We start from the raw sequence: 27,900 nt of genomic DNA, 5'->3' as shown, positions 1-27,900 counted from the left end.
AAATATCCAGGTAAAATAAACCATATTCCAGACTTTTCAAGGGCCCTCTCTGACTGCCTCACTTTATGCCTTACTTATCTCCTTCTACACGTAAAACGTTGTGTTTTATATGTTTTGCACCACAAATATGAAGTTAGAGCTGATCTGATGGCTCACAGGATTCAGAATGACCTTGAGACGAGATGAGAAGGTCTTACCAACAGCGGTGACGTTGATGGCGCGTGTGAACTGAAGAGTGCGTCCGTTCATCTGATATGAAACCACACATGTGTAAAGGCCAGCGTACATGACATACATCTGGTAGATCACCAGCTTATCTCCTTTCACCTCTCTGTCTCTCCTGAACACGTCAGACCTGCATAACTGCAGAGAGAGGGCAAAGGTCATGTATGAAGGCAGATGACAATACAATACTTGATTCTGATTGGTTGATAGTGGCATTCTGTGGTCAGATGTCTGTGTTTAATGAAGCTAAACAATGTAAATGAATCTAAGCTCAAAAAGTGAATAAATGTATTATAAATACAGTGTAAATATAATTTAGTACCATAAAATCCTGTGAAAATACTAAATATTAAATAAAAACATAATCAAACTAAAATATAGTACATTCATTTCATTGAAATAAAAAAAGAAATTCTGTCATGTGACCGACACGCGAAGAGCGGTTTGTAGTTCCGCTATTTTAGTATTATTGAAATGTTTTGATTTTAATTTGAAAGTTTTTTTTTTTATTTTGTTGTGATTTTTTTATTTTAAATATGTATTGAGTTTTTACTCCTTTTTATTTCAGTTTTAGTACATGTAGTTAAACTAAAGGAAAATGAGAAATACTTCCTCGGCAACTAGCTGAAATAAAGCAAGTTTAAGCTTATTTTATTGATTCATTTAATGTTTATTTTATTTCAAGTAACAGTTTTAGTGAAATTTAATAACCCTTGAAGATTAACAATTCGCTTCACATTGTGTTTCTGATCATCCTTTAGATCAGGTCTTCCCAAACTGTGGTTTGAGTAAAGAAATAATAATAAAAACATGTTAATTAAAATAATTATTTAAATGATCAGTGTTGGCATCCTTCAAAAAAAAAAAAAAAAAAAAAAAAAATGATTATCATTTTAATTTTTTTTATAATTTTTTTAGTTAAATAAAATACAACTAAAAATTTAGCAAAATAAAACAAATTTCATTACAAAGGCATCATTTCTGTTTTTCATTTATTTTAAGCACTAAAATAAAATAAAAAATAGACATTTAAAACAACAAAAACACAACAACACTGTTAAAATTTTAAAATAAAAAAAATAAATTCAAAATATTAATAAAAACAATTCTACTAGTATATTAATGATGGTAAAATAACTAAAAGTTGCGGCTGACTAGAAGTTTGTGAATCCCTGATATAGATGATTATTTAGTTATAATAATCACTTTAGGCCTTATTCGTCATAAATCTCCTCATAAATTGCCACAAAAATGCTGGATTTCATTTCCTAAAGGTACCGCATTTGTTACTGCAAAAAGCAACAACTTTCTGTGTTTGACACGTATTGCACCAAGGAAATGCAGTTTAAACACTCGTCCCTTTGATTGACATGACCTTTACCTAGCTGCGCGAGAAATATAGATTCCTAGTTTGTATTTGCTCACGCCTGCAGTGTTGTTTTTATTTGCTGCATTTTCGAGGTCAGTGATTTAATTTGCTCATGAAAACCCTTGTTGAACTAGTAAACTCTTTTCTAAACGCACCTGAGATCATGATAATGTCTACTTGCCAAACTCACGTTTCAATAACATGAAATGTATTATAAATGTTATACATATATACAATTTAATCCTAAAATTACTATTGTTTTGCATTAATAAGTGCAGTTATTAATAATATTACATGTTTGTTTATTGGATATTTGACAGTAAAGCTCTGAGTTTGAATTGAGATGCAGATAAAATTAACTTGTATTAACAACAGTAACATGCAAAAAACTAATTTTATAGGGAAAATGTAAATATTCTACTCTTATTAAATGTACAATTGTTGTTCTATATTATCATACTGAACTGACCGACAGCTTCAGTGATTATAACTCTATACTCTTTACTTGATTTCAGAGTAATTTAGTCACAATTTGAAGAAATAGTTTTTCATTTCATGAGACTTGAGACTCCATTAATTAGAGAGTGAAAATGGCTAATAAGTCAACTAGTGTTCCTCTGCCGCCACCTACTGGTTATAGTGTTTTTTTAAATGAAAGTGTTTGTTTGCCACTAAGTGTCAGGTTTTAGTTTTTACAAATCATCACATTAAAAATAACATTAAAGGTGCAGTCTGTAAGAATGACAACTAGTGGTCGAAATAGGTACTGCAGTCGAATATTAATATCGGAGATCGTTGTTTCTCCCGCCTCCTCGGACTCAACGTCGCTAACACGCGTTGCCAGTTTGAGCACACGCAACAGGAACGAGCGCAATGGACAATGAAATGGTGAGTGTGTGTGAGTGCGAGTTAGAGTGTGTCTGTGTGTGTGTGTGTGTGTGTGTGTGTGTGTGTGTGAAAGAGTGAGTGAGTGAGTGTATGAGTGAGTGAGTGAGTGTGTGTGTGTGTGTGTGTGAGTGTGTGTGTGTGTGTGAGTGTGTGTGTGTGTGTGTGTGTGTGAAAGAGTGTGTGTGTGAGTGAGTGTATGAGTGAGTGAGTGAGTGAGTGAGTGAGTGTGTGAGTAAGTTTGAGTGAGTGTGTGAGTGAGTGAGTGTGTGTGTGTGTGTGTGTGTGTGTGTGTGTGTGTGTGAAAGAGTGTGTGTGTGAGTGAGTGTATGAGTGAGTGAGTGAGTGAGTGAGTGTGTGAGTAAGTTTGAGTGAGTGTGTGTGATGTTTCGTTTACCGTTTATCATATGCAACAGTAATGGCAGCTCTTATCGCCTGGACAAAGTGTGACCTCTAATGTATTCGCACCAGCAGGAAAAGAGGTTTCAATATGCGACCAGAGCCCTGATATTGATAATACATCTCTGTTTATATGCACGTCTCTTCTTGCATTGTTACGACTCTTTAAACTGACAAATTGCCCATGCTGGTTTGCATTTCCATAGTTCTGCTCACGTACAGCCTCTAGACTGAATAATGCTGATTGTTTGCGAGCGCCTCTCGCGTTCACGTCTCCTCAGTTCATTAGCCGAGCGACTCTGGAGATTAAGAATTCATTTCCTTCATAATGGTCGGATGAGTTTTCAGTATCAGTTTTTATAATGATAGTCTCAGATGTTTGTCCACACACACACACACACACACACACACACACACACACACACACTCACTCTCACACATACACTCACACTCTCATGCACGCACACACACACACTCTCTCTCGCTCACACACACACACACACTCTTTCTCTCTCTCTCGCTCACACACACACACACACACACACTCTCGCTCACACACACACACACACACACACACTCTCTCTCTCTCTCTCTCTCGCTCGCTCGCTCGCACACACACACACACACACACACACACGTTTACTTAGCTATCTAAATGGGGACTCTCCATAGACGTAATGGTTTTATACTGTACAAACTGTATATTCTCTCTCCTTACACCATCACACAAAACTTTCTACATTTTTACATTTAAAAAAAAAACTTTAATTACTTTATTTTTTATACCAGATTAAGAAATGAGGACGTCCCTCAAGGGAAGTTTCTGGAGATTTTGTCAGGTTTCGGTCACTTCTGGGTACAAATTTGTCCCCAAAATATAGTTAAGTAGGTACACACACACACACACAGAGACTCACGTGGTACCAGGTGACGGAGTGTGTGCTGTTGGGCAGTGTGAGTGTGTTCAGGTCGGGACAGGTGAGTGTTCGATCGCTATGGAGCGGGATGGTCAGGTTCAGGTGAGGTCGAGCTTTGGGGTCACACTCTCCGTCCCGCTGAACGACTTCCAACTCCACGCCGATCTTCACACACGACGACATGTTGCTGCCACACACACACAAAACCAGATGAAATAACATTATTATATTATATTATAACATGATGAAATAACCTGCATGATTTGGTCCTATGTTTATATTTAGATTAACAAATTATATTATATTATATTATATTATAACATGATGAAATGACCTCAGATTACCTCTGCTTTATGGCTGCCAACTGATTAAATCAATGAATAATTGTATAATGATCTCTGTATTAATTAGCTTGAGCCTGCTGAAATGTTCCTGTAAATATATTTTCTTTCCAGCTGTGCATTCTGAATAATAAATAGGCTAAATATATTTATCCACTAAGCTGCAGCAGTCCTATATACTCATCTTCTCATTAACAGTTTTTTTTCTCTTTCTGATATTTCATACCAGTTGGGTTTACATTTTGACTATTAAAAGGATTGCTTGTGTGTCTTTTAAAACAGTTGAATGAATGAATGTTCACGAGGTGCCTGTAACAATGCTATAGGCTAGGCTATTTAATCAATAACGCACACAGCGTAGAGGAAGACTACTTTGAATATTATAGCATTTTGGGCATAAACATGTAAATAGTGAAAAGATTGACACAGAATGGTTAAAATATTTAATCCAAATAAATAAATGTTCGTGGTTCGTACTGATGTTATTCCTCTGTTCTCACACACTTCAGCTTCGCGGTCACTAGTTTAGACGAACACTGACACCCTGTGGTGAAATAATGGCGTGTGTTTAATGTCTCAGGGGCTGTTCACACCACACCGTTTAAAAAAAAATAAAAACGTAAAACTCTTTATGCGTTTTGGCCGCTCATTTACACGACAACAGCGTTTTGGGCGCCTGAAAACGCAAAGTTTTGAAAACGGTCTCCGTGTAAACAGCAAAAACGCGAATCTCTGAAGACGATGACGTGATGCACATGCGTATTACGTGTTCAGTCTATAGTGTTTCATCGCCATCTACTGGTCTGGCAGCAGAATACAGCGTTTTTAGCCGTTCTCGCGGATCCGTGTGAATGGGGTCGTTTCGACAATGGTGTCGTCCGTACGCGGGAAACTCAAATTAAGAACTTCTTAGTTTTAAGCACATCATTGTCGTGTAAGCGTACCCTGAGGCCCCGTTTACAAGTACATGGTTATTTTGAAAAACGGAGACGTTTCCCTTTGGTTGCGCCCCTCGTTTACACGCAAACGGAGAATTCGCCTCTGAAAACGAATCTTTCTGAAAACTCCGGCCAGAGTGGAGATTTTGGAAAACTCTATTTGCACGTTTGCATGTAAACTGAGAAAAACTGAGTTTTAGGCAGTCGACGTCACAGTATCCGACTGGTTCAAAGGTGCGACCTATATTTTATTATTATTTTTAATATATTTATTAATTATTCTATATAATTATTATTTTCGGGATTCTGATTGTCTAACATGGGCTTCTCGTTACACTGCCACCTACAGGTTTGGCATGCTCTTGACGGCATATACACGGGTTTGTGTAAACGAACACTTTTCTGAAAACGGAGAGGGTGAAATGTCCGTTTATGAAAATAACCGGCCACGTGTAAACGTAGCCTGAGACTGCACTGACTGCTGTCTAGACCTCCGCTGTGGACTGTGCAACTGTTACACTCTTTTGTTAATAAATCACCATTCACCGCTCATCTCTGCACTTGGGTCCTGTTATTTCCAGTGGTTCCTGACAGTATGAAATCCAAATTATATATGCACAATATATCGGAATTATCGAAATATCACAAATGTATATATCGATATATATATGAAATATATATCGATATATATATATGAGAAAATGACTCACTCTTGGCTGAATATCTTTTGTAGCTTTAATAATAATCAGGATATATTTAATTCATACAGTGAAAACTAAGCAGTGTTTTATTTATACATTTGATTATTCAGTTTCTGTTGTTTAATAACCCTAATGAATGTAGGATAACCTGAAGCCCTGAACCCTGTGGTTTACACTGATGTTAAAATAACACTTCTTATGTATAGTAAAACACTGATGAAGCTGTAGGGATGTTTTCTCGTCACATCAAGAATGTGAAACACAGATGTAGGTTATATCATTGTAAATATATTTCTAAGATAATTTAAGTTTATTTTACACACTTTAAGCATTATCGTATCGCATATTGAATTATTTAATGAGTTATCGCATTTTTCTTCAATATCGTGCAGCCCTAGTGTATATATGAGCTGTGACGTAGTTAATCTAGTTCATTTCTTTTTTTCTTTCTTATTTTTGGCTAGTAGAGCTTTTGATTGCCGGTTAATTTCAAACCCTACAGAAAACCCACTAATTTTATACTACGTGGCTTTGCAGATCTCGTGTGTGTGTGTGTGTGTGTGTGTGCGTGTGTTTACCGGAGCATGCAGATGTAGAGTCCAGCGTCCTCCACCGTGGCCGGTTGTATCCACAGATACTCGCGGTCTTTGTGCAGTGTGTGTAGTTTGAGGTTGATGGGCTGCTCGAGGTCGTGTGTGTGTGTGTGTCGGTACCACAGCAGAGACAGACTGCTGTTCTGAGTCTGACTGTAACTGTAGAGCGTGGGAATAGAGAAGAGAGGACAGTAGATCCAGGACACCTCGCCGGCATACACACGCACCGAAGCCTCGCTCCACACACCCCAGTCGTGACACAGCGCGTCTAAAAACACACACACACACACACAGAGGGAGATCAGACGGAGAGGAAACAACAACAGGAGTCTCACGTGTGTCTCAGAAAAGATGTCTTGGATTTACCAAAATAGGGAAATTCAATTAAATTCAGAGCTCATTGAAGTAATGAATACTTGTTTGTTAACAAATGATTATGACATTTCACATTCATTTTATAGCTCTATATACTCTTACTGAATGACAAAGTTGATATACTACCAGTCAAATGTTTGGAAAAATTAAGATTTAAGTCTCTTCTGCTCACCAAGGCTGCATTTATTTGATGAAAAAATCAGTAAAAACTGTGAAATATTGTTGCGGTTTAAAATAACTGTTTTCTATGTGAATATCTAGTAAAGTGTAATTTATTCCTGTGATCAAAGCTGAATTTTCAGCATCATTACTCCAGTCTTCAGTGTCACATGATCCTTCAGAAATCAGTATAATATGATGATTTGATGCTCAAATATTATTGGTGCTTAATTATTAATAATGGTTCTTGTTATCAATGTTGAAAAAAAAAAATCTGCTTAATATTTTTGTGAAAACCATGATAATTAAAAAAAAAAAAGTTTAAAAGAACAGCATTTATTTAAAATAGAATCTTTTGTAACATTATAATGTTTTTACATTCTCTTTTTATCAATTTAATGTGTATAAAGTATTTTTTTTTTTTTAAATTGTAACTTTTGAATGGTAGTTCATCAGTTTCCACGAAAATATGAAGCAGCACAACTGTTTTCAACACTGATAATAATCATAAATGTTTCTTGATCATCAAATCATCATATTATACTGATTTCTGAAGGATCATGTGACACTGAAGACTGGAGTAATGATGCTGAAAATACAGCTTTGATCACAGGAATAAATTACACTTCACTATATATTCACATAGAAAACAGCGGTTTTAAATTATAATAATATTTCACTATTTTTACTGTATTTTTGATCAAATAAATGCAGCCTTGGTGAGCAGAAGAGACTTCTTTCCAAAGCATGAATTAAATCAGAATTAATTGAAACTTCAACGAAACATAACTAATAACCCCATTACATCACCTGAGATATGAAAGCGACACATTGAGCAATAAAACTTCCTCTGCATGGGCTCAAACATGCACTTATACTCTTAAGCCCTTGCACACACACACACACATTATTGCGTGCAAATCAATATTAGGTAATTGAGCTATCAAATTTATGACATGAACATGGTGTAAAAGTTAAAACATTAAAAAGAGCGAATCAATTCTAGCTTAAAACTCACACATCAGCAACTAATGCATCAATATAAAATTAATACCTAGGCATGCTATTTCTTTCTCTCGCTCTCTCTCTCCCTCACACACACATAGTATAAGCAAACAGAAACTTATGCACATGCAATTTCAGTAAAATAATGAAAGATGAGCTGATCTGTTTGAGTTTAAATGCTGATCCTGCTAATGTCAAAAAGTCTATTTAAATAAATTACCATGCAATATCAAACTGGCACACACACACACACACAGATTCTCATTCATAGCACATGCACAAATCAAATTATATGCATGCACACACTCACACACACACACACAGGCAGGTGATGTCAGGATCTGTCTGTGGGACGGACAGTGTGAGCGGTGGGCCGGCAGTGTGTGTGTAATTGGTCTGTCACTTTCCGACTGGGAGGGGATTAGTCTTCCTATTAAGAGTGTCTTAGTACAAGCGTTCACACACACACACCGCACGGCATTATAAATGACCCTCTTCGGGAACAATCCATTTCCCATCCCGAAGCGAGAAGCGTTTTTAATTAACCCCTGCTTCCAGAGGTCCAACCCACCCATAATCCCATGACCGACCTTTACACACACTAATAATATGACATGTAACAGCACACACGATACAGCTGCAGACCGAAGCATTAAACCCCTGCAGTCACACACTTCATATGAGATCCTGGATCACAGAACCGGTCACGAGTCGCACGGGTATATCTGTGGCAACAGCCAACAATACATTGTATGGGTCAAAATTATAGATTTTTCTTTTATGCCAAAAATCATTAGGATATTAAGTAAAGATCATGTTCCATGAAGATATTTAGTACATTTCCTACCGTAAATATATCAAACATGTATTTGTGTGAGTGAATGCTGCACAATCGCCAACATAAATGAACAACTTTAAAGGAGATTTTCTCAATGTTTAGATTTTTTTGCACCCTCAGATTCCAGATTTACAATAGTTGTATCTCGACCAAATATTGTCCTATCCTAACAAACCACACATCAATGGAAAGCTTATTTATTCAGATTTCAGATGATGTGTAAATCTCAATTTTAAAAAATGGACCCATGTGACTGGTTTAGTGGTCCAGGGTCACATATATGCTGTGATATCAATATAACGTCTATGCATTATTCGCTAAAACTCAGTTGAATTGGTGTTTTCATGCATAATGTCATCTGTCAAGTCATCGACTGGAAACTTGGCAGTAAAACACACCGGTGACATCACTTCCGGATTGTGCATCATCAAAATGTCCCACAGTGACCTTTGAGTTCAGCAAGTTTGTTTTTCAGGAGGATTTCGCAAAAGGTTTGTGTTATCTTTAGATGTGTAATCTGGCTTCAGGGGATTTCGTAAAACTTTCTGATGCAGTTTCAGAGAAACCTTGTGCAAACCATTAATGCAAGCATTACATTAAACACTTATTAAATATATATATATATATGTGTGTGTGTGTGTGTGTGTATATATATATATACACATGTATGTTTTTAGTTTTTTTATATACATATTTAATATATTTTTTTTTATTTATTTATATAAAATATAATTATTTTATATATACATACAGTGGGGAGAACAAGTATTTTATACACTGCCGATTTTGCAGGTTTTCCCACTTACAAAGCATGTAGAGGTCTGTAATTTTTATCATAGGTACACTTCAACTGGGAGAGACAGAATCTAAAACAAAAATCCAGAAAATCACATTGTATGATTTTTAAATAATTAATTTGCATTTTATTGCATGCCATAAGTATTTGATCACCTACCAACCAGTAAGAATTCCGGCTCTCACAGACCTGTTAGTTCTCCTCCTGTTCTCCACTCATTACCTGTATTAACTGCACCTGTTTGAACTCGTTACCTGTATAAAAGACACCTGTCCACACACTCAATCAAACAGACTCCAACCTCTCCACAATGGCCAAGACCAGAGAGCTGTGTAAGGACATCAGGGATAAAATTGTAGACCTGCACAAGGCTGGGATGGGCTACAGGACAATAGGCAAGCAGCTTGGTGAGAAGGCAACAACTGTTGGCGCAATTATTAGAAAATGGAAGTAGTTCAAGATGACGGTCAATCTCCCTCGGTCTGGGGCACCATGCAAGATCTCACCTCGTGGGGCATCAATGATCATGAGGAAGATGAGGGATCAGCCCAGAACTACACGGCAGGACCTGGTCAATCACCTGAAGAGAGCTGGGACCACAGTCTCAAAGAAAACCATTAGTAACACACTACGCCGTCATGGATTAAAATCCTGCAGCGCACGCAAGGTCCCCCTGGTCAAGCCAGCGCATGTCCAGGCCCGTCTGAAGTTTGCCAATGACCATCTGGATGATCCAGAGGAGGAATGGGAGAAGGTCATGTGGTCTGATGAGACAGAAATAGAACTTTTTGGTCTAAACTCCACCCGCCGTGTTTGGAGGAAGAAGAAGGATGAGTACAACCCCAAGAACACCATCCCAACCGTGAAGCATGGCGGTGGAAACATCATTCTTTGGGCATGCTTTTCTGCAAAGGGGACAGGACGACTGCACCGTATTGAGGGGAGGATGGATGGGGCCATGTATCGCGAGATCTTGGCCAACAACCTCCTTCCCTCAGTTAGAGCATTGAAGATGGGTCGTGGCTGGGTCTTCCAGCGTGACAATGACTCGAAACACACAGCCAGGGCAACTGAGGAGTGGCTCTGTAAGAAGCATATCAAGGTTCTGGCGTGGCCTAGCCAGTCTCCAGACCTAAACCCAATAGAGAATCTTTGGAGGGAGCTCAAACTCCGTGTTTCTCAGCGACAGCCCAGAAACCTGACTGATCTAGAGAAGATCTGTGTGGAGGAGTGGGCCAAAATCCCTGCTGCAGTGTGTGCAAACCTGGTCAAGAACTACAGGAAACGTAGGTTCCCTATAATTGCAAACAAAGGTTTCTGTTCCAAATATTAAGTTCTGCTTTTCTGATGTATCAAATACTTATGTCATGCAATAAAATGCAAATTAATTACTTAAAAATCATACAATGTGATTTTCTGGATTTTTGTTTTAGATTCCGTCTCTCACAGTTGAAGAGTACCTGTGATAAAAATTACAGACTTCAACATGCTTTGTAAGTGGGAAAACCTGAAAAATCTGCAGTGTATCAAATACTTGTTCTCCCCACTGTATATACATAGTTTATGACTTTAGGTGCATTGCATCATGCATCCAGTGTTTTTATTGTTAAACCAAAACATTGAGTAAAAATCATAAAAATCGATTTCAGAAAAATAAAAATAAAGCTGAAATAAAACTATAATTATTATATGAAAAACCTAAACAAAAATTTAAGTACTACAATTACTAAACTACTTTTATCATTTTTATAATATTTTGAATTAAAATGTATTTTTATATTTTCTGTATTTTAGTTACAAATTTTTGTAATTCCTATTAGTTCTTTTTAAATATATCTATATAGTTTTCATAATTTTTTATTTATTGCTTAAATGAGAAATGTTAGCTAGCTGAAATAAAATAAGTTTTTTTAATAACCCTGGTGCCGAGCAAACTAATAATAATTACTAATTATTAAAGGTGCCATAGAATGTGAAATTGAATTTATCTTGGCATAGTTAAATAACAAGAGTTCAGTACATGGACATGACATACAGTGAGTCTCAAACACCATAGTTTTCTCTTTCTTATTTAAATCTCGTTTTTGAAAAACACCTCTGAAAAACGGGCGAATCTCCACATAACACCAACTGTGACGAAACCGATGGGATCATTAATATGTACGCCTCTAAAAATTTGCATATGCCAGCCCATGCTCAGTGCCAGGCGAAACTGCACAGCCGAATCATCAGAAGTTCTGCAGGTGAAGAAAAAACAAGCAGGAGGAGGATTATAGGGAAAATGGCAGATCTATCTATAATCTATCTATCTATAATCGGATACCGCTACAGTTTAATTCGAAGTTGTTTAGTTGCTCTGCCCATTTCACCACGGACTGTTACAACAATATCAAGCAGCCAGGCTTCTCTCGGCGTCTCAAACGGACGAAGGGGGCAATTTCAACTAACGTTATATTCCCGCAAGCGGCAAGTAGGGATTTTATTAACGATAATTTACATTGTGTTATCTAGATCCAGCGCGATATTGTTTTTTCCTCGAGAGACATCATGGCTTGCAAACGAGCGAGCGAAGCATGGCAGTTGCTCAGTGTTTGGTTGTACAAATGAACACAAAAATATTTTTTTGCTCCTTCATCCGAGCCTCTGGAGAACCAGTGGGTTATGTGAATTTCTGATGTGTAATTGTTCAAATTCAGACAGATAATCTTTCTTTCAAAGTCGTTCAACACTGTTTATGCATCAGTATATCGCGTTGCAGTGATAAGATCTTCATTCACGCGATCAACAGGCTGTCATCTGCTCAGTGCTCATCACTGAAACCTTTTATGTGATGGGAATAGATCTAAATACTTAAAAAAAAAACTTCTCATGATTCGTTAATCCCGATAGCTGTAATAGTAAAAACATATAAAAGCTGTAATAGTAAAAGTTTTCCAGATAGCTCTACATGTAATGCCAGATATTTCATATGCAAGCATGTCAGCCAATCACAGCAGTGGGCAACAACACTGCAGTCTCACAGCAGACACGCCCCTTCAAACAGAGTGTTCAAATCAATGGATGAAATCAGGCTAGGAAATATGCCTTTTATTTCTAAATTATAACAAATTTTGATCTAAAAAACATACTAACATTATAAGGGTACCCCAGGAAACATTATAAAATAATAAAATAATCCATTCTATGGCACCTTTAAACTAATTACTACTATATAAACTAATGTATGTATATTACAAATAACAGAATAATTGTTTTCGATTGACAAATGCTTTGCTAAAGCGATGGCGCAAAACACAATGACGGGTCATCATAAAATCAGAAATAGACTTTTGATATAGAGTGCAATAAAGCAGGACAATTAATCAATTAAAAAGGCTATTATTCACCTGTATGTGCTTGAAGTATTTAATCTTTGGCTTGCATAAATTAAATACAAAACTGTACGTCCTTTACACAATCAGTGAACTGTAAATCTGCAAGATGTGTGATGAAACGACAGAGAGCGGAAATGCACAGTGTTTGTGATCTAATAAGACAACGATGCTTCAATGCATCAGGCTCGTCGAAACGCGTTACACCGATGCTAGCTGGAGACAGTAGTTCGCTACTGGAAAAACTACACTGTTTTAAAAGCAACTACTGAAAAATGTAGTTAAGTTAGTAGCGTCGTCACTTGTTAATTAGCTACTCCCCAACACTTATAATATAATATAATAAAAATAATAATAAAAGCTTCCAAAGATAATCGAGGCTGAAAACACTTATTTTCATCGACCTTATAAACATTTATGTCATTTATACCTTAAACATTTATGTCTGGTTTACTATCTTTGTGGGGACTCTCCATAGACTTAATGGTTTTTATACTGTACACACTGTATATTCTATCTCCTTACACTAACCCTACCCCTAAACCTGCCCATCACAGAAAACTTTCTGCAGTTTTACATTTCCAAAAAAACTCATTCTGTATGATTTATAAGCTTGTTTACCTCTATTTAGGTCCCCACTGTGACACGAGTCCCCATGAGTCTGTATGCATTCAGGTTGAAGTCCCCACCGGGATAGAAAAACATGAACACACACACACACACAGACCTCTAGAGACCCCTCTGCTGATTGGTGGGAAGATCTAATATGAGGCTGTTGATTGGATCAATTATTTAAATGTGAGATCTGATTGGTTGCTGATAGATTGGGAGGATGGATATAGTCTCCGGGCAAAGTGAGCAATAGAGGATTCATCCTTCACCGTCCACAGACTGACCAATCACAGCGCTCAATCAGACGCAACTCTCACCTGATTGGACGGGGGCTTGAGTGACAGATGCAGAAAATCCGCCCATTTTTAAAACCCAGACACAGAAAAGTGTGATGACCAACAGCATCCTAGACAGAGAGAGAGAGAGAGAGAGAAAATGAGATCGACTGCCTACATTTCATCAGATATTCGCTCAGTTTATTATCAGAGTCCATAAAACACTGCTGAAGGTGTTTTTACTACATGACAGTTTTAGGAGCGCTAGAGGAGGAGGAAAATTAATGGAATAAGAAAGAAAAGGACGAATGCACATGACTGCAGATTCAGGCATTTACTGTAGATGCACGAGTTAAAAAAAGAAAAATGATTAATTCATACAGATATTACTAGTTATAGTTATAGCTATTACTATTGCGTTGTTTCAGAAAATATTAGCTTCGCTAAAACAGAGCAAATTTAAAGTTGTACAGTTGTAGAAATCAGCAACCGGATCAGCGAATCAGGAAACAGAACATGATGAATGAATCATTCAGAGTCAGATTCAATGAATCAAGTGATTCATTCATATATTCATATATAATGAATCAAGCTCATACAGCTCAAAAGAGCAATCGAAACATATTTAAATGCATATTTAAAATGCATGCATTTAAGATAAACAAAAGCTGTGCACAAACTGCAGATTATTATTTAGATGCTTTTATTTGGTGTACAAACGAAGACGAATAATTACTGGCTAAAATGCCGTTTCTAAACGGGCAGGAATGATCGACTGTAACCGTAACGCCGCACATGAACATACGGAGCAGCAGCTTGATTGAATTTAAATTGTTAAAAACAAACCCTGCGCCCTTGAATGAATGAACGATCCTGTGCCAGGAGAGACAGACTGAGACAGAGAGAGAGAGAGAGAGAGAGAGAGAGAGAGAGAGAGAGAGAGAGAGAGAGAGGGAGAGAGAGAGAGAGAGAGAGAGAGAGGGAGAGAGAGAGAGAGAGAGGGAGATGGATGATGTTAGACAGCAACCGTCTCTTCACTGTCAACCTGGCAGTATACATCACTGGCCTGTAATGGCACAACACAAACACACACACACACACACACACACCTACCGACATCTCTGAGTCAAAGCCAAACTCTGAGCCCAATAAGAAATAATTCACAATCCCAACGATAAAAAATTATAATGGTTTCACACACAATGATTCATAATCAGTGGGTTAAAAAAGCCTTTAACTTAATGATTTATTAATGGCCTCATATCATGCATTTATTACCATGTCTTGAACTTTAGGCGGGGGTGTTTGGAGGAGGGGGGGTTGGGTATTCATGAGCATTTAGTAATGGTTGGGGGTGTGACGCTACACTTAAGCTCACGAGACGAGACGATATATTAACACTGTTTTTAAGAAATCTTCAATGATGAACTATTTGACTGCAGCTGTATTTTGAAACGTTTTAACTAATCTAAGGCTGTGACTAACGATTATTTTGGTAATCGAGTAACCGGACGATTATTTTGACGATTAATCAGATAATATTTACACTATACACACTCACTCACACACACATACTCAAAAACACACACACACGCACACGCACACGCACACGCACACGCACACGCACACGCACACACACTCACACACACACACACACACACACACTCACTCACACACTCACTCACACACTCACACACTCACACATACTCAAAAACACACACACACACACACACACACACACACACACACACTCACACACACAATCACTCACACACTCACTCACTCACACACACACTAACACACTAACACACTCACACTCACTCACTCACACACACTCACTCACACACTCACTCACGCACACTCACTCAATCACTCACACACACGCACACACTCACTTACACACTCACTCACTCGCACACTTACACACTCACTCATTCACACACACACACACACACACACACACACACATACTAAGTGAATAGCCTTTAAAATGACTTTCAATACATAATATTAATGAGGAAATAATAACAGATTTAAATAAAGTATTAAATATCTATTGCAATAATCTATTGCAAAAGCAAGTAATCATATGGTTTTATGGAACAACAATTAAAAAAGTATTCTGTTTAAAATAAAATAATACTTAGGGTTGCAAAGGGCCGGAACATTTGCGGAGATTTTACAGTTATTTCCTGTTGATTCCCACGGAAAGTTTCCAACTTTGAATTCCTGGTATTTTGCAGCCTTAAATGATTTAACAGAATAAAAGAATAAAACATCATTTAAAAAAAAAAATCTAGAATTTATTGTAAGGGAATCCATTTGAACAATTTTCAAATAATATTTTTACTTTAAAATACGCACGCATTCACTCTTAATATCATATGCAGAAAATATATATATTTTTAAAAAGTGCTTATTGTTTGTCCATGCAATGAAAATCAATGGGGTCCAAAGTTGTTGACTCCTGACTAGGGATGGGAATTGATAAGAATTTAACGATTCCGATTCCATTATCGATATTGCTTATCGATCCGATTCCTTATCGATTCTCTTATCGATTCTTATTGGGTGAGGGAATAAGTACAAATTTGTTTGTATTAACTTGCTTTAATATCTGATCAGAAGACACAGCACAGAGTATACACAAATTATGTGTAGCAACCTCAGAACAAACCTTAAAGTAGGTGAGCTACTTCTCAAAGTAAAGTCCAGGGACCTATAGCCTAGGGCAGTGTTTCTCAACCAGTATGCCACAGCACACTAGTGTGTGCCTTGAAAGATTATCAAGAAGAGTGCCTTAGGATTAGGAAATTGATAATTTTCACATTCATTGGTCCGGACAAAAAAAAAAAAAAACTGCCATTTATGTGCCATAAAAACTAAAAACACAGACTGAAAACAGTTTAGGAAGAGCTTGTGTCTTTTGGAATATTAACAGTGCTCATTTGGATTAGGCTATTGAGTTACTAAAACAATCTTTGTCAAATAATACACGTGTTTTCTTCACATTTTTAACGTTTTTGTTTCCATTTGTTTAATTTCAAGATCTGATGTGACTTATCCATTGTTGTTTTTACAGCTACAAAGCTGGAGCACTAAATGATATTCAGTCACATTATACACTCTTTTAACATTAAATAAAGCACAAAAATAGTACCTGATATTATCATTGCCACACTTTGAGATTGTTGTTCCAGCGCGACGTCGCAGTAAAATAGGATCCGTTTCAAATAGAATCGTCGCGTGTCGCGGCTGGTTAAACTTTGATTAACATGGAAAATGATACTTTTTATCGCGTGTCGCGCCGTCGCGTCGCATGTAGTTAGGACGCGGTCAGAGCGCTTCTGCCTTGATGCCATGTTTGCTCATAGTGTTTGCTACATTCTGAACCAAAACAACGCAGCACGTGTGTGACGTCGTGTCACATTTGAACGAGCGGAACCGATAAGCGGAATCGTTAAGCAGGCATGTTAACGGTTCCAAGGAATTGATTCACTGGGCACCGGTTCTGAAGAAGAACCGGTTCTCGGTTCCCATCCCTAGTCCTGACATTATTCAAAATATCTGAATGCAGGTTTGGAATGAGATGAAAGTGAGTAAATGATGAGTTCACCTTTAAATGCTACTGTGCCTTTAAGACTTCTATATAAATGTAAATGTGCTTCTGTTGTAAATACCATAAAATTACATCTATAAAAGTACAAATGTGGAGTTTTTTAACCGTTTTGATTGGATGAAGATATTATTTACGATGTAAAACAACACATCTCACACACACACACACACACACACATACCAGCAGACAGACCCGAAGTCTCTGAGTCTCAGCTGAGACTCAATAAAATGATCGAAAACCTAATTAGAGCAGTTAGTGTGATGAGTCCAAAATAACTACATCATCTCCAAACGCTCCAATTCAGATAAAATCTCCAGCCTGCTTTTCTGAGCGTCACAAATGTGCGTTTTAATTTCGCTGAGATGCATTAGGGCGAAATTAGAGCATCATGGGAATTCATTAGACTCATCTTTCAAAACCCACTTCATCGATTCGCACAAGTTTGTACGAATCTCTAAATTACTTAAAAGGGTAAGCTCCAGAAACGCTTCATTATTTGTTTTGGGGGTTAATCGGATTATGTGTGATCGATGCCGGTCTCGTCCAGACACACACACACACACACACACACACGACGAGAGGAACGCAAGGGAACACAAGAGTCGGCCAAATAATCCATCAATCTATCGTTGTAGAGTAAAAGAGTTCAATTAGTCATGTAACTGAGAACACACACACACACACACACATACACACACACACACACGTACACACACACACGTACACACACACACTCACATTCACACACGTATGTTTTTGTATCATGGTCGGAATTTCCCATTCACACACACACACACAGACAAACTCACACACACACGTATGTTTTTGTATCATGGTGGGAATTTCCCATACATACGTACACACACACACATACACACACACAAACACGCACTCACATTCACACACGTATGTTTTTGTATCATGGTCGGAATTTCCCATTCACACATACACACACACAAACTAACACACACACATACGTCTGATTTTGTATCATGGTGGGGTTTCATTTCCTATTCACTTCCATCGCTTTTATACAGTATAAAGCTCATTATGTTCATCAAGGTACATCTCACTATAATTGCATATTTGCTCTTCACAATGACAGCAAAATCAGACACCCACGCACACACACACACACATAACTGTGCATACATCACAGGATAATTTAAGTTCATTAAAATTAAAATCATAAATAGTGTGTTACTTCGAATAAAACAAATGTTAAAGGTGGGGTATGTGATTTGCAAAACGGCTGGCAGATTTTGAAAATACACAACTCAAATGGTCCTACCTTCTTTCCTTTGACTCCACCCATTCAAAGAACATGGACATGGATGGGGGGAGGGGGGTATGGTACGACCGTTTGATTGACACACTTACTGTCCAATGATTCTAGGTGGTCTTGGAAATGATTGGCTGGAGTTTTTCGAGTCCTGCCCGTTCCACAGATGATTAAATTGCTTAATTTTTATTTCAGTGCTTTTAACTCAGTGGCTGTAAGTGGGTTAGGAATAGGATTTCAAGTGATTTTGAAAAAATGGCCAAAAAAGAGAATTACATACCCCACCTTTAACTGAAATAAAGTATGATATATATATATATATATATATATATATATATATATATATATATATATATATATATATATATATATATCAATAGAGCGCAACAGTCGGGTTCCGGAAGTAAAAACTCCATTCATTTTCTCCAGAAGGAAACGGATTTTTTTACAATAACTTATAAACCTTTAAAGTCAGCTTTACTGTGAGCTACGAGGTTGTTAATCGATGGTATTTGCTTCTGTTGATGGCGTCAGCCCACATTATTTCAGCTTAGTTTTAAAACAATCGTGTTTAACAGTGGAATGTGTGGTGAAAAACTACATTACCCATAATGCTGTACAGAAAATTCCACCAATCAGAGTTGAAACAAGCAAAACTTGCCAAAAGATCTCGTTAGCTCCGCCCACTCCAGTGAAGCGTTGCGAGTAATCGAGTCTATGTTCTCAAAATACTTAAATATTTGAATTTATATGCATATTTTACAATAAACTTTGAAAAAAATTATTATCCATTTTAATCAAAAATTATAATCCAATTATAGTCAAAAGCGTGGTGCCCTTTTCTGAAGAGCTTATTTTGAGTAACTATTTATTTAACGATGTAGGCCTTTCCATAAATGTCTTTGTATATCAAACATATTTGCAAGAATTGTGTGATATTATCTATATATATTTTTATATACATATTATATTTTAAATGAATAGCTATATAATACTTCTATAGCCTACATGTAAATAATAATTATCTGTATATATGTTTTATTTTATAGGCCTATATTGTGTTATATTTTTAATGTGTATATATATATATATATATATATATATATATATATATATATACACCGGTATATATATATACACTTCAATATATGTAAATATTTTTTATTTATTTATATAAATTTTGTCATATTTTACTATATATATATATATACACATATACATATAAAATGTAATATATCTATACATGTAAATAAATATATTTTTATATTTTTATTTGTTTTGTGTCATATTTTTGCTATATATATAATACTTCTTTATATGTAAAAAATAAATATTTGTATATATTTGTATTTATATATACTTTGACATATTATATATATATATATAACCACATTTTTAAATGGGTAGTTTTATATTTTTAATCGTTTTTAACCCGATTACGCTGTTCGCAAAGCATTATGGGATTGTAGTTCTTTCCCTCACTAAAGCCGTTAGGTTCACAGCCTCGTATCTGTCTTTTTTTCCGTTTTTTTTTTTTTTGGTTTTTTGTTTTGTTTTGTTTTTGCTTCAAATCAAAGTTTGTAACGTTATGAATTATGATTCACCTCGTATCTGATTGGCTTGATTCATGGCTTATGACTCTTTAATGAAGACTTCCCTACTATGAGAGAAATGAATGGAAAAAATACCTCTGGAACCAGCGCCACTGAAAACGTGGACTAATGCACTCTATTGTAAACTATTTATAACTCATTTTATTTGAACAGTGATAAACATAAATTGATCTAGAGTCACAGCAAGATTATAAATAGCCAATGGATTTTAGTATCATAAAACCACATTTTCTAAACTCTCTCTCTCTCTCTCTCTCTCTCTATATATATATATTTAAAACATTTCACATATACAAGCATTAATTTACCATTAGCTCAAGTGTGATGTTAAACGGGTCCTAACGGTTCTACTCACATGATCCCGCAGCACAAGATCAGATTATATGGGAGTGATTGACGCCGACACAGTCCAGAGGCTGGACCGGAGAAACAAGTCTATCAACATACACAGTAAACGACAGTTAGACACATCACTGTACCGAGAAACACACACCCAAAACACCTCAAACACACATCAGTCTGTCGACACGGCGAGGAAAGGCTTAGGTTAGATTACACTCAGAAAGAAGAATTAGTAAAGTCTGCAAATAAGGTACAAATAAGGACAAATGATTAAATGTCAGGGTTTTACTCTTACTAACTGGTCTATGTTTATTCTAATATGCATAATGATGTTAAACTGCTTTACTCACATGTTCGCAGGTCCGGTTCTTCTCGTCAGTCCGGTTCACTGCAACAGAACCACAAACTTAGACCAGAACAGACACACAAACACCGATCCTCTCTCCCTCTCTCTCTCTAACCCACTACACCACCTCTCTCTCTCTCTCTCTCTCTCTAACCCACTACACCACCTCTCTCTCTCTCTCTCTCTCTCTCGGATGATTTAACGGGTCCCTCTGCGCGACACCGTAAATCGTTAAGGCAAACCGGCGGGACTCTCATCCAATCAACGCGATGCGCTCGAGCGCCGTCCTCACATCCATCTCACCTGGAATGACGAGCGCTCGCTCAGGTGTGATGAACGCGCGCGCTCGTAACGCACGAGAGGAAGTCAAAGATGATTACGGCTCTAGTAACAGAGGAAACCGGTAATCTATATATATATCACATGATGCCATCACATATAACACGCTACTCTGAGGAGCAACTGCAGCAAACCGCTCTCCTCAACACCGGTTTATCATTATTATAATGCAAATGATATTTTCCACTGACAGGAGCTCATTTTAAAGGTAGTTTGATTTAACATGCCACGCCTTTTCAAGTTATTATTTTGAGACCAGACTTGTTTATGCTTGTTGAAGGTTATTAAATCAATAGATGTTCAGTAACTGTTAAACGAAAGGCCAGTGTGTTATGAGGTGCCCTTTAATGAAGAGCTTATTTTGAGTAACTATTTATTTAACAGTGTAGGCCTTTCCATAAATGTCTTTGTTTATCAAACACATTTGCAAGAGTGATATTATTTATATATATTTTTATATACATATTATATTTTAAATGAATAGCTATATAATACTTCTATAGCCTACATGTAAATAATTATTTGTATATATTTTATAGGCCTATACTTTGTTATATTTTTAATGTGTGTGTATAATATATATATATATATATATATATATATATATATATAGTTCTATATATGTAAATAATACATATTTTTTATATATTTTTATTTATATAAGTTGTCATTTTACTGTATATATATACACATCACCTGTCCAATTGTGAGATTAATTGGACTATTTTGTGTATATGTGTATATATATACAGTAAAATGACAACTTATATAAATAAAAATATATAAAAAATATGTATTATTTACATATATAGAACAATATATATATATATATATATATATATATATATATATATATTAAATGTAATATATCTATACATGTAGGTCTACATAATAAATATTTTTTTTGTATATATTTGTATTTATATATATATACTGTGATTATATAATATAAATATTATATATATAGATAGATATAAATATTTATATATTTTTATTTGTAGGCTATATATTGCCATATTTATATATATATATATATATATATATATATATATATATATATATATAGCCTATATATAATACTTCTATAGGCTATTATGTAAATAATATATTTATATATTTGTACTGTATATACACTATATATGTGTATGTATATATAATCAAAAAGCCTTCTATCAGAGATGTTGTTCACACAAATTGTGTTGCAATAAAAAATAAATATATATATTTTTATCATCATGCATTTTGCTGTCGTAGCTCATCATCTCACGGGATAATCAGCAACATTTACACAAGACTCAAAGTTCTTCAGAGAATAGCATGAGGTTACTGTAGTACCAAACGCTGGCAGTACCATGCTATTAAAGACACTTTTCTGTCAGTGACACACACACACACACACACACACACACTAGAGAGAGAGAGAGGAGGAAGTGTTCAGATGGTGTAATCACAGCATGTGAACACACACACTCGCCAGTCAATAAAGCTTCAGGAATAAGAGAATAAACACACAAACCGTGAACCTGCATTCTCGTTCTCCGCTGCTGTTTGTGTCCTTTTTAACGCGGTGTTTCTGACGCTTCAGCGCGCGACGAACGCTTCCGTGTTTCTCCATATGAACGGAAACAAGCACGTCGATCTACTGTGGCATCAGATCGTGTCGATTCCGGCTCCTCCTACTGAAATCCCACGCGTTTGCACAATCTCTCACAACTCGCGTCAAACACTCGCCGCGCAACGCAACGCGACGCGACTAGAGGAATTGCCACAAAAATCACCAAAGCGCGCACGCGCCTCAGTGCACGTGTTGATGTTGCACAAAACTGAAGAGCAGCATCTTAGAAGATCAGCTCATAGATCACTTTTAGTACACACACACATAGGCTATATAGCCTATATATTAAATATTTAAAGTTTTCGATGGTATCGTTTTTATTTATTTATTAGCCTAATTATTATCACTTTTTTGCTGCTTGGGGATATATGCTAATTTATATTTATATTTACATTTTTGTTTATTAGCTATTATTATTATTACCAATATTTTTGGTGTTTCATGTTCTGTATAGGCCTAATGAATATTTTGTCTATCGTTTTTGTTTATTATTATTATTACTTTTTTGCTGTTTGAGGGTCTGTATAATGAATATTTTGTGTATCATTTTTGTTTATTATTATCATTATCCCAGTATTTCTGCTGTTTCAGGATCTGTATAATGAATATTTCATGTATAATTTTTATTTATAATTATTATTATCCCACTATTTGTGCTGCTTGAGGATCTGTATAATGCTATAATAATCTGTAAAAAAGAAAAGAAAAGAAAAAAGAACAAAGAAATGTCATGTTTTAATGAATAAATCTACTCAATATCTGCATTTGCATCTGATTTTACTAAAGGTTCCATTGAGAAAGTAAATTCTCAATTCTATTCTGTTCTATTCTATTGTATTCTATTCTATCATATTCTATTCTGTTCTATCATATTCTATTCTGTTCTATTCTATTGTATTGTATTCTGTTCTATTCTATTCTATTCTATTCTATCGTATTCTATTCTGTTCTATTCTATTGTATTCTACTCTGTTCTTTTCTATTGTATTCTATTGTATTCTATTCTATTGTATTCTATTCTGTTCTATTCTATTGTATTCTATCATATTCTATTCTGTTCTATTCTATTGTATTCTACTCTGTTCTTTTCTATTCTATTGTATTCTATTATATTCTATCGTATTCTATTCTGTTCTATTCTATTGTATTCTATTCTGTTCTATTCTATTCTATCGTATTCTATTCTATTCTGTTCTATTCTATTGTATTCTACAGTATACGCAGCTCATTCATCTCAGACTGTTGTTTGTTTTGAAATGGCTGTCATTGCATATTCATCATGTGTGTGTGAAATCTTTGTGGTTTGCTCAGATATATAGTGTGTGTTATTGTGTGTGAGGTTTGCTCAGATATATATATAGTGTGTGTGTGTGTGTGTGTGTCAGATGTGTGATTTAGAAGTGTTCGTCAGTGCGTGGTTGTGTATGTGTGAATGAGAGAGTCCTGTGATACACTAGTTATAATGTTTGTGCACGTGATTTACAGTTATGGATCTGCATCGCATTTGTAAATCAAACCCAGTCCGGTTTATTTTATCGATATTAACATCCACTCCCTCCCTGACTCATGCGTTTCCCGGTGTCTGCTGGAACTTTAATTAACACTGTTTATGAGTGTTTATGTGCTGGAGAATATTCAGACTTTCATTTTAAATAAACACCACAGCGATTCCTCGGCGGATCTGACACACTCAACAAACTGTTCACGTCTAAATCATTTGTATTTTTCTGCTTTGTGGAGCATATTGCAATGATATTTTATTTAAATGTATGCATTTGGCAAACATTCTATTTAAAGCATTAACACAAAATATGCATTCTATTCTATTCTTTTTTTCTATTCCACTCCATTTATTCCATTCCATTCCATTCCATTCTATTCTGTTCCATTCCATTCTATTATATTTAGGGCTGTCAAATCAATTAATCACATCTAACAGCAGTTTGTTTATATAAAATGTGTATATAAATTATTATATTTATTCTTTTCCATTCTATTCTATTCCATTTTATTCTATTCAATTCCATTATATTTAGTGCTGTCAAATCAATTAATCGCATCTAAAAACAAAGTGTGTGTTTATATAATATATATGTGTATATACACTCACCTAAAGGATTATTAGGAACACCATACTAATACTGTGTTTGACCCCCTTTCGCCTTCAGAACTGCCTTAATTCTACGTGGCATTGATTCAACAAGGTGCTGAAAGCATTCTTTAGAAATGTTGGCCCATATTGATAGGATAGCATCTTGCAGTTGATGGAGATTTGTGGGATGCACATCCAGGGCACGAAGCTCCCGTTCCACCACATCCCAAAGATGCTCTATTGGGTTGAGATCTGGTGACTGTGGGGGCCATTTTAGTACAGTGAACTCATTGTCATGTTCAAGAAACCAATTTGAAATGATTCGAGCTTTGTGACATGGTGCATTATCCTGCTGGAAGTAGCCATCAGAGGATGGGTACATGGTGGTCATAAAGGGATGGACATGGTCAGAAACAATGCTCAGGTAGGCCGTGGCATTTAAACGATGCCCAATTGGCACTAAGGGGCCTAAAGTGTGCCAAGAAAACAACCCCCACACCATTACACCACCACCACCAGCCTGCACAGTGGTAACAAGGCATGATGGATCCATGTTCTAATTCGGTTTACGCCAAATTCTGACTCTACCATCTGAATGTCTCAACAGAAATCGAGACTCATCAGACCAGGCAACATTTTTCCAGTCTTCAACTGTCCAATTTTGGTGAGCTCGTGCAAATTGTAGCCTCTTTTTCCTATTTGTAGTGGAGATGAGTGGTACCCGGTGGGGTCTTCTGCTGTTGTAGCCCATCCGCCTCAAGGTTGTGCGTGTTGTGGCTTCACAAATGCTTTGCTGCATACCTCGGTTGTAACGAGTGGTTATTTCAGTCAAAGTTGCTCTTCTATCAGCTTGAATCAGTCGGCCCATTCTCCTCTGACCTCTAGCATCAACAAGGCATTTTCGCCCACAGGACTGCCGCATACTGGATGTTTTTCCCTTTTCACACCATTCTTTGTAAACCCTAGAAATGGTTGTGCGTGAAAATCCCAGTAACTGAGCAGATTGTAAAATACTCAGACCGGCCCGTCTGGCACCAACAACCATGCCACGCTCAAAATTGCTTAAATCACCTTTCTTTCCCATTCTGACATTCAGTTTGGAGTTCAGGAGATTGTCTTGACCAGGACCACACCCCTAAATGCATTGAAGCAACTGCCATGTGATTGGTTGATTAGATAATTGCATTAATGAGAAATTGAACAGGTGTTCCTAATAATCCTTTAGGTGAGTGTATATTATTATATTTATCCTATTCCATTCCATTTCATTCTATTCCATTCTATTATATTTAGTGCTGTCAAATCGATTAATCATATAATATTTGTGTAATAATATAATATTTGTGTATCTATGCATGTATGTATATATGTATGTATGTATGTATATATATATATACATACACAAACACACATACATATACATATACAAATACATACACACATATATTATATAAAAACAAACTTTTATGTTAGATGCAATTAATCACGATTAATCGATTTGACAGCACTATTCCATTCCATTCCATTCCATCTTGTCCCATCACATTCTATTCCATTCTATTCTCCAGTCTGTTCCTGGTTTAGTTCACTCTCTGATGTTGTGTTGCTTGTTTTGTTTGGTTGTGTAACACTGCCATCTACCGGCTGATGTGAGTCTCCAACCTAAACCCGCTGATGTGAGACAGCTGATCCTCACGCGCGCCCCCTACTTTGCGCGCGCGCTGAGTCAGCACTATATCTGCTGCGCGGGCACATTCACAGGCACTTTTACCTCGCGGTTAATCCTTTTAACGCGCAAAACCCTGACGAGTTATAAACCATAAGCGAGAGGGTGACCTTGCTCTTCATCCTCAGACTGATGTGACGGGATTTTTGTTTATAGAATTGGCAAACGTGCATGTGAACGCGCCTGGCGCGCGCACGCTTCACTGCGGCATCACTGCGCCGTCAGGAGATCACCAGCAGGGGGCGCCGTTTAACAGCATAAAATAGCCTATAAATCAGATTAAACTAGTTACGAGTAAATTATGCACAATACAAAATATAGTGTTACCAAATATTTGTCACATAAATAACAATTTATAATACATAACAGGTTTATAGCATGGGAAAAAACTGAAAATGACATCTCTAGCACCTGCACACTGGCATGTGAAAACATTTGCTTCATATAAACTCAGGTGATGCGTGTGTGTCTCTCCAGGAATCCTCGAGAGAAGATTTGCTTTAAGTGTTTCATGCAAACATCTGTCATTAGCTCTTTCAGAATAGACTAATTTTAGCTCTATGTGAGAGGATTTAAATGCATTTCTAGCATCGTCAAGTCGAACACATCAGCCTTTAAACCCTGTGGTGTTGAGGAGAAGAAAGGCTTCATCTAAAGCCTCTCTGTAAATCTGCTTTTATAATGATTTCTCCTTCAGGATGAGAGACTGATTAGTCACACTGTTACGACACCATTCGGCATGATTTCTTAACCAACTCAAATCACCTACACACTCCAATCTCATTTCTGGACCAAACACTGCAATTTTAAGTTAACTAAAATTATTATTTTATAGCACTCAACCAAAGTACTTTACAAAAACTATTAACTTTTTTTATTAAAAAATAAATTGTGGAAGTGAAATATATGAATTGCCTTGAAACATAAGTAGTTAAAGTACACTACCATTACAAATGTGGAGTCAATTAGACAGACAGACAGACAGACAGACAGATAGATGGATAGACAGATATAGGTAGATAGACAGATAAACAGATAGATAGAAGGATAGATATATAGATAGACAGATGATAGATAGACAGATAGATAGATAGATAGATAGATAGATAGACAGACAGACAGACAGA

General features: G+C 36.3%; 1 protein-coding gene across 6 annotated transcripts in view; it reads right to left on the bottom strand.

Annotated features, from left to right (window-relative positions):
* The window catches only part of il1rap (interleukin 1 receptor accessory protein), a 45,177-nt gene extending 22,070 nt beyond the window's left edge, over nt 1–23,107 (bottom strand). Inside the window, exons 1-7 of one of the 6 annotated variants that reach the window (XM_084125425.1) lie at nt 22,857–23,107; nt 21,006–21,043; nt 20,669–20,748; nt 13,842–13,930; nt 6,354–6,636; nt 3,796–3,982; nt 198–363 (exon numbers count right to left, since the gene is read on the bottom strand). In XM_084125425.1, coding sequence (XP_083981551.1) covers nt 198–363; nt 3,796–3,982; nt 6,354–6,636; nt 13,842–13,930; nt 20,669–20,748; nt 21,006–21,043; nt 22,857–22,869 — 856 coding nt within the window. In that variant the 5' untranslated portion in view covers nt 22,870–23,107. The remainder of the gene's footprint in view (nt 1–197; nt 364–3,795; nt 3,983–6,353; nt 6,637–13,841; nt 13,931–20,668; nt 20,749–21,005; nt 21,044–22,856) is intronic. The other 5 variants (XM_084125426.1, XM_084125428.1, XM_084125429.1 and 2 more) reach the window with 5 other exon arrangements.
* Between the last annotated feature and the right edge of the window lie 4,793 nt (nt 23,108–27,900).

Source organism: Abramis brama (genome assembly GCF_963993115.1).
Source record: "Abramis brama genome assembly, chromosome: 10".
Lineage (NCBI taxonomy): Eukaryota > Metazoa > Chordata > Actinopteri > Cypriniformes > Leuciscidae > Abramis > Abramis brama.
The sequence above is the reverse complement of the archived record's forward strand: the minus strand, read 5'-3'. Positions and strand labels throughout refer to the sequence as shown.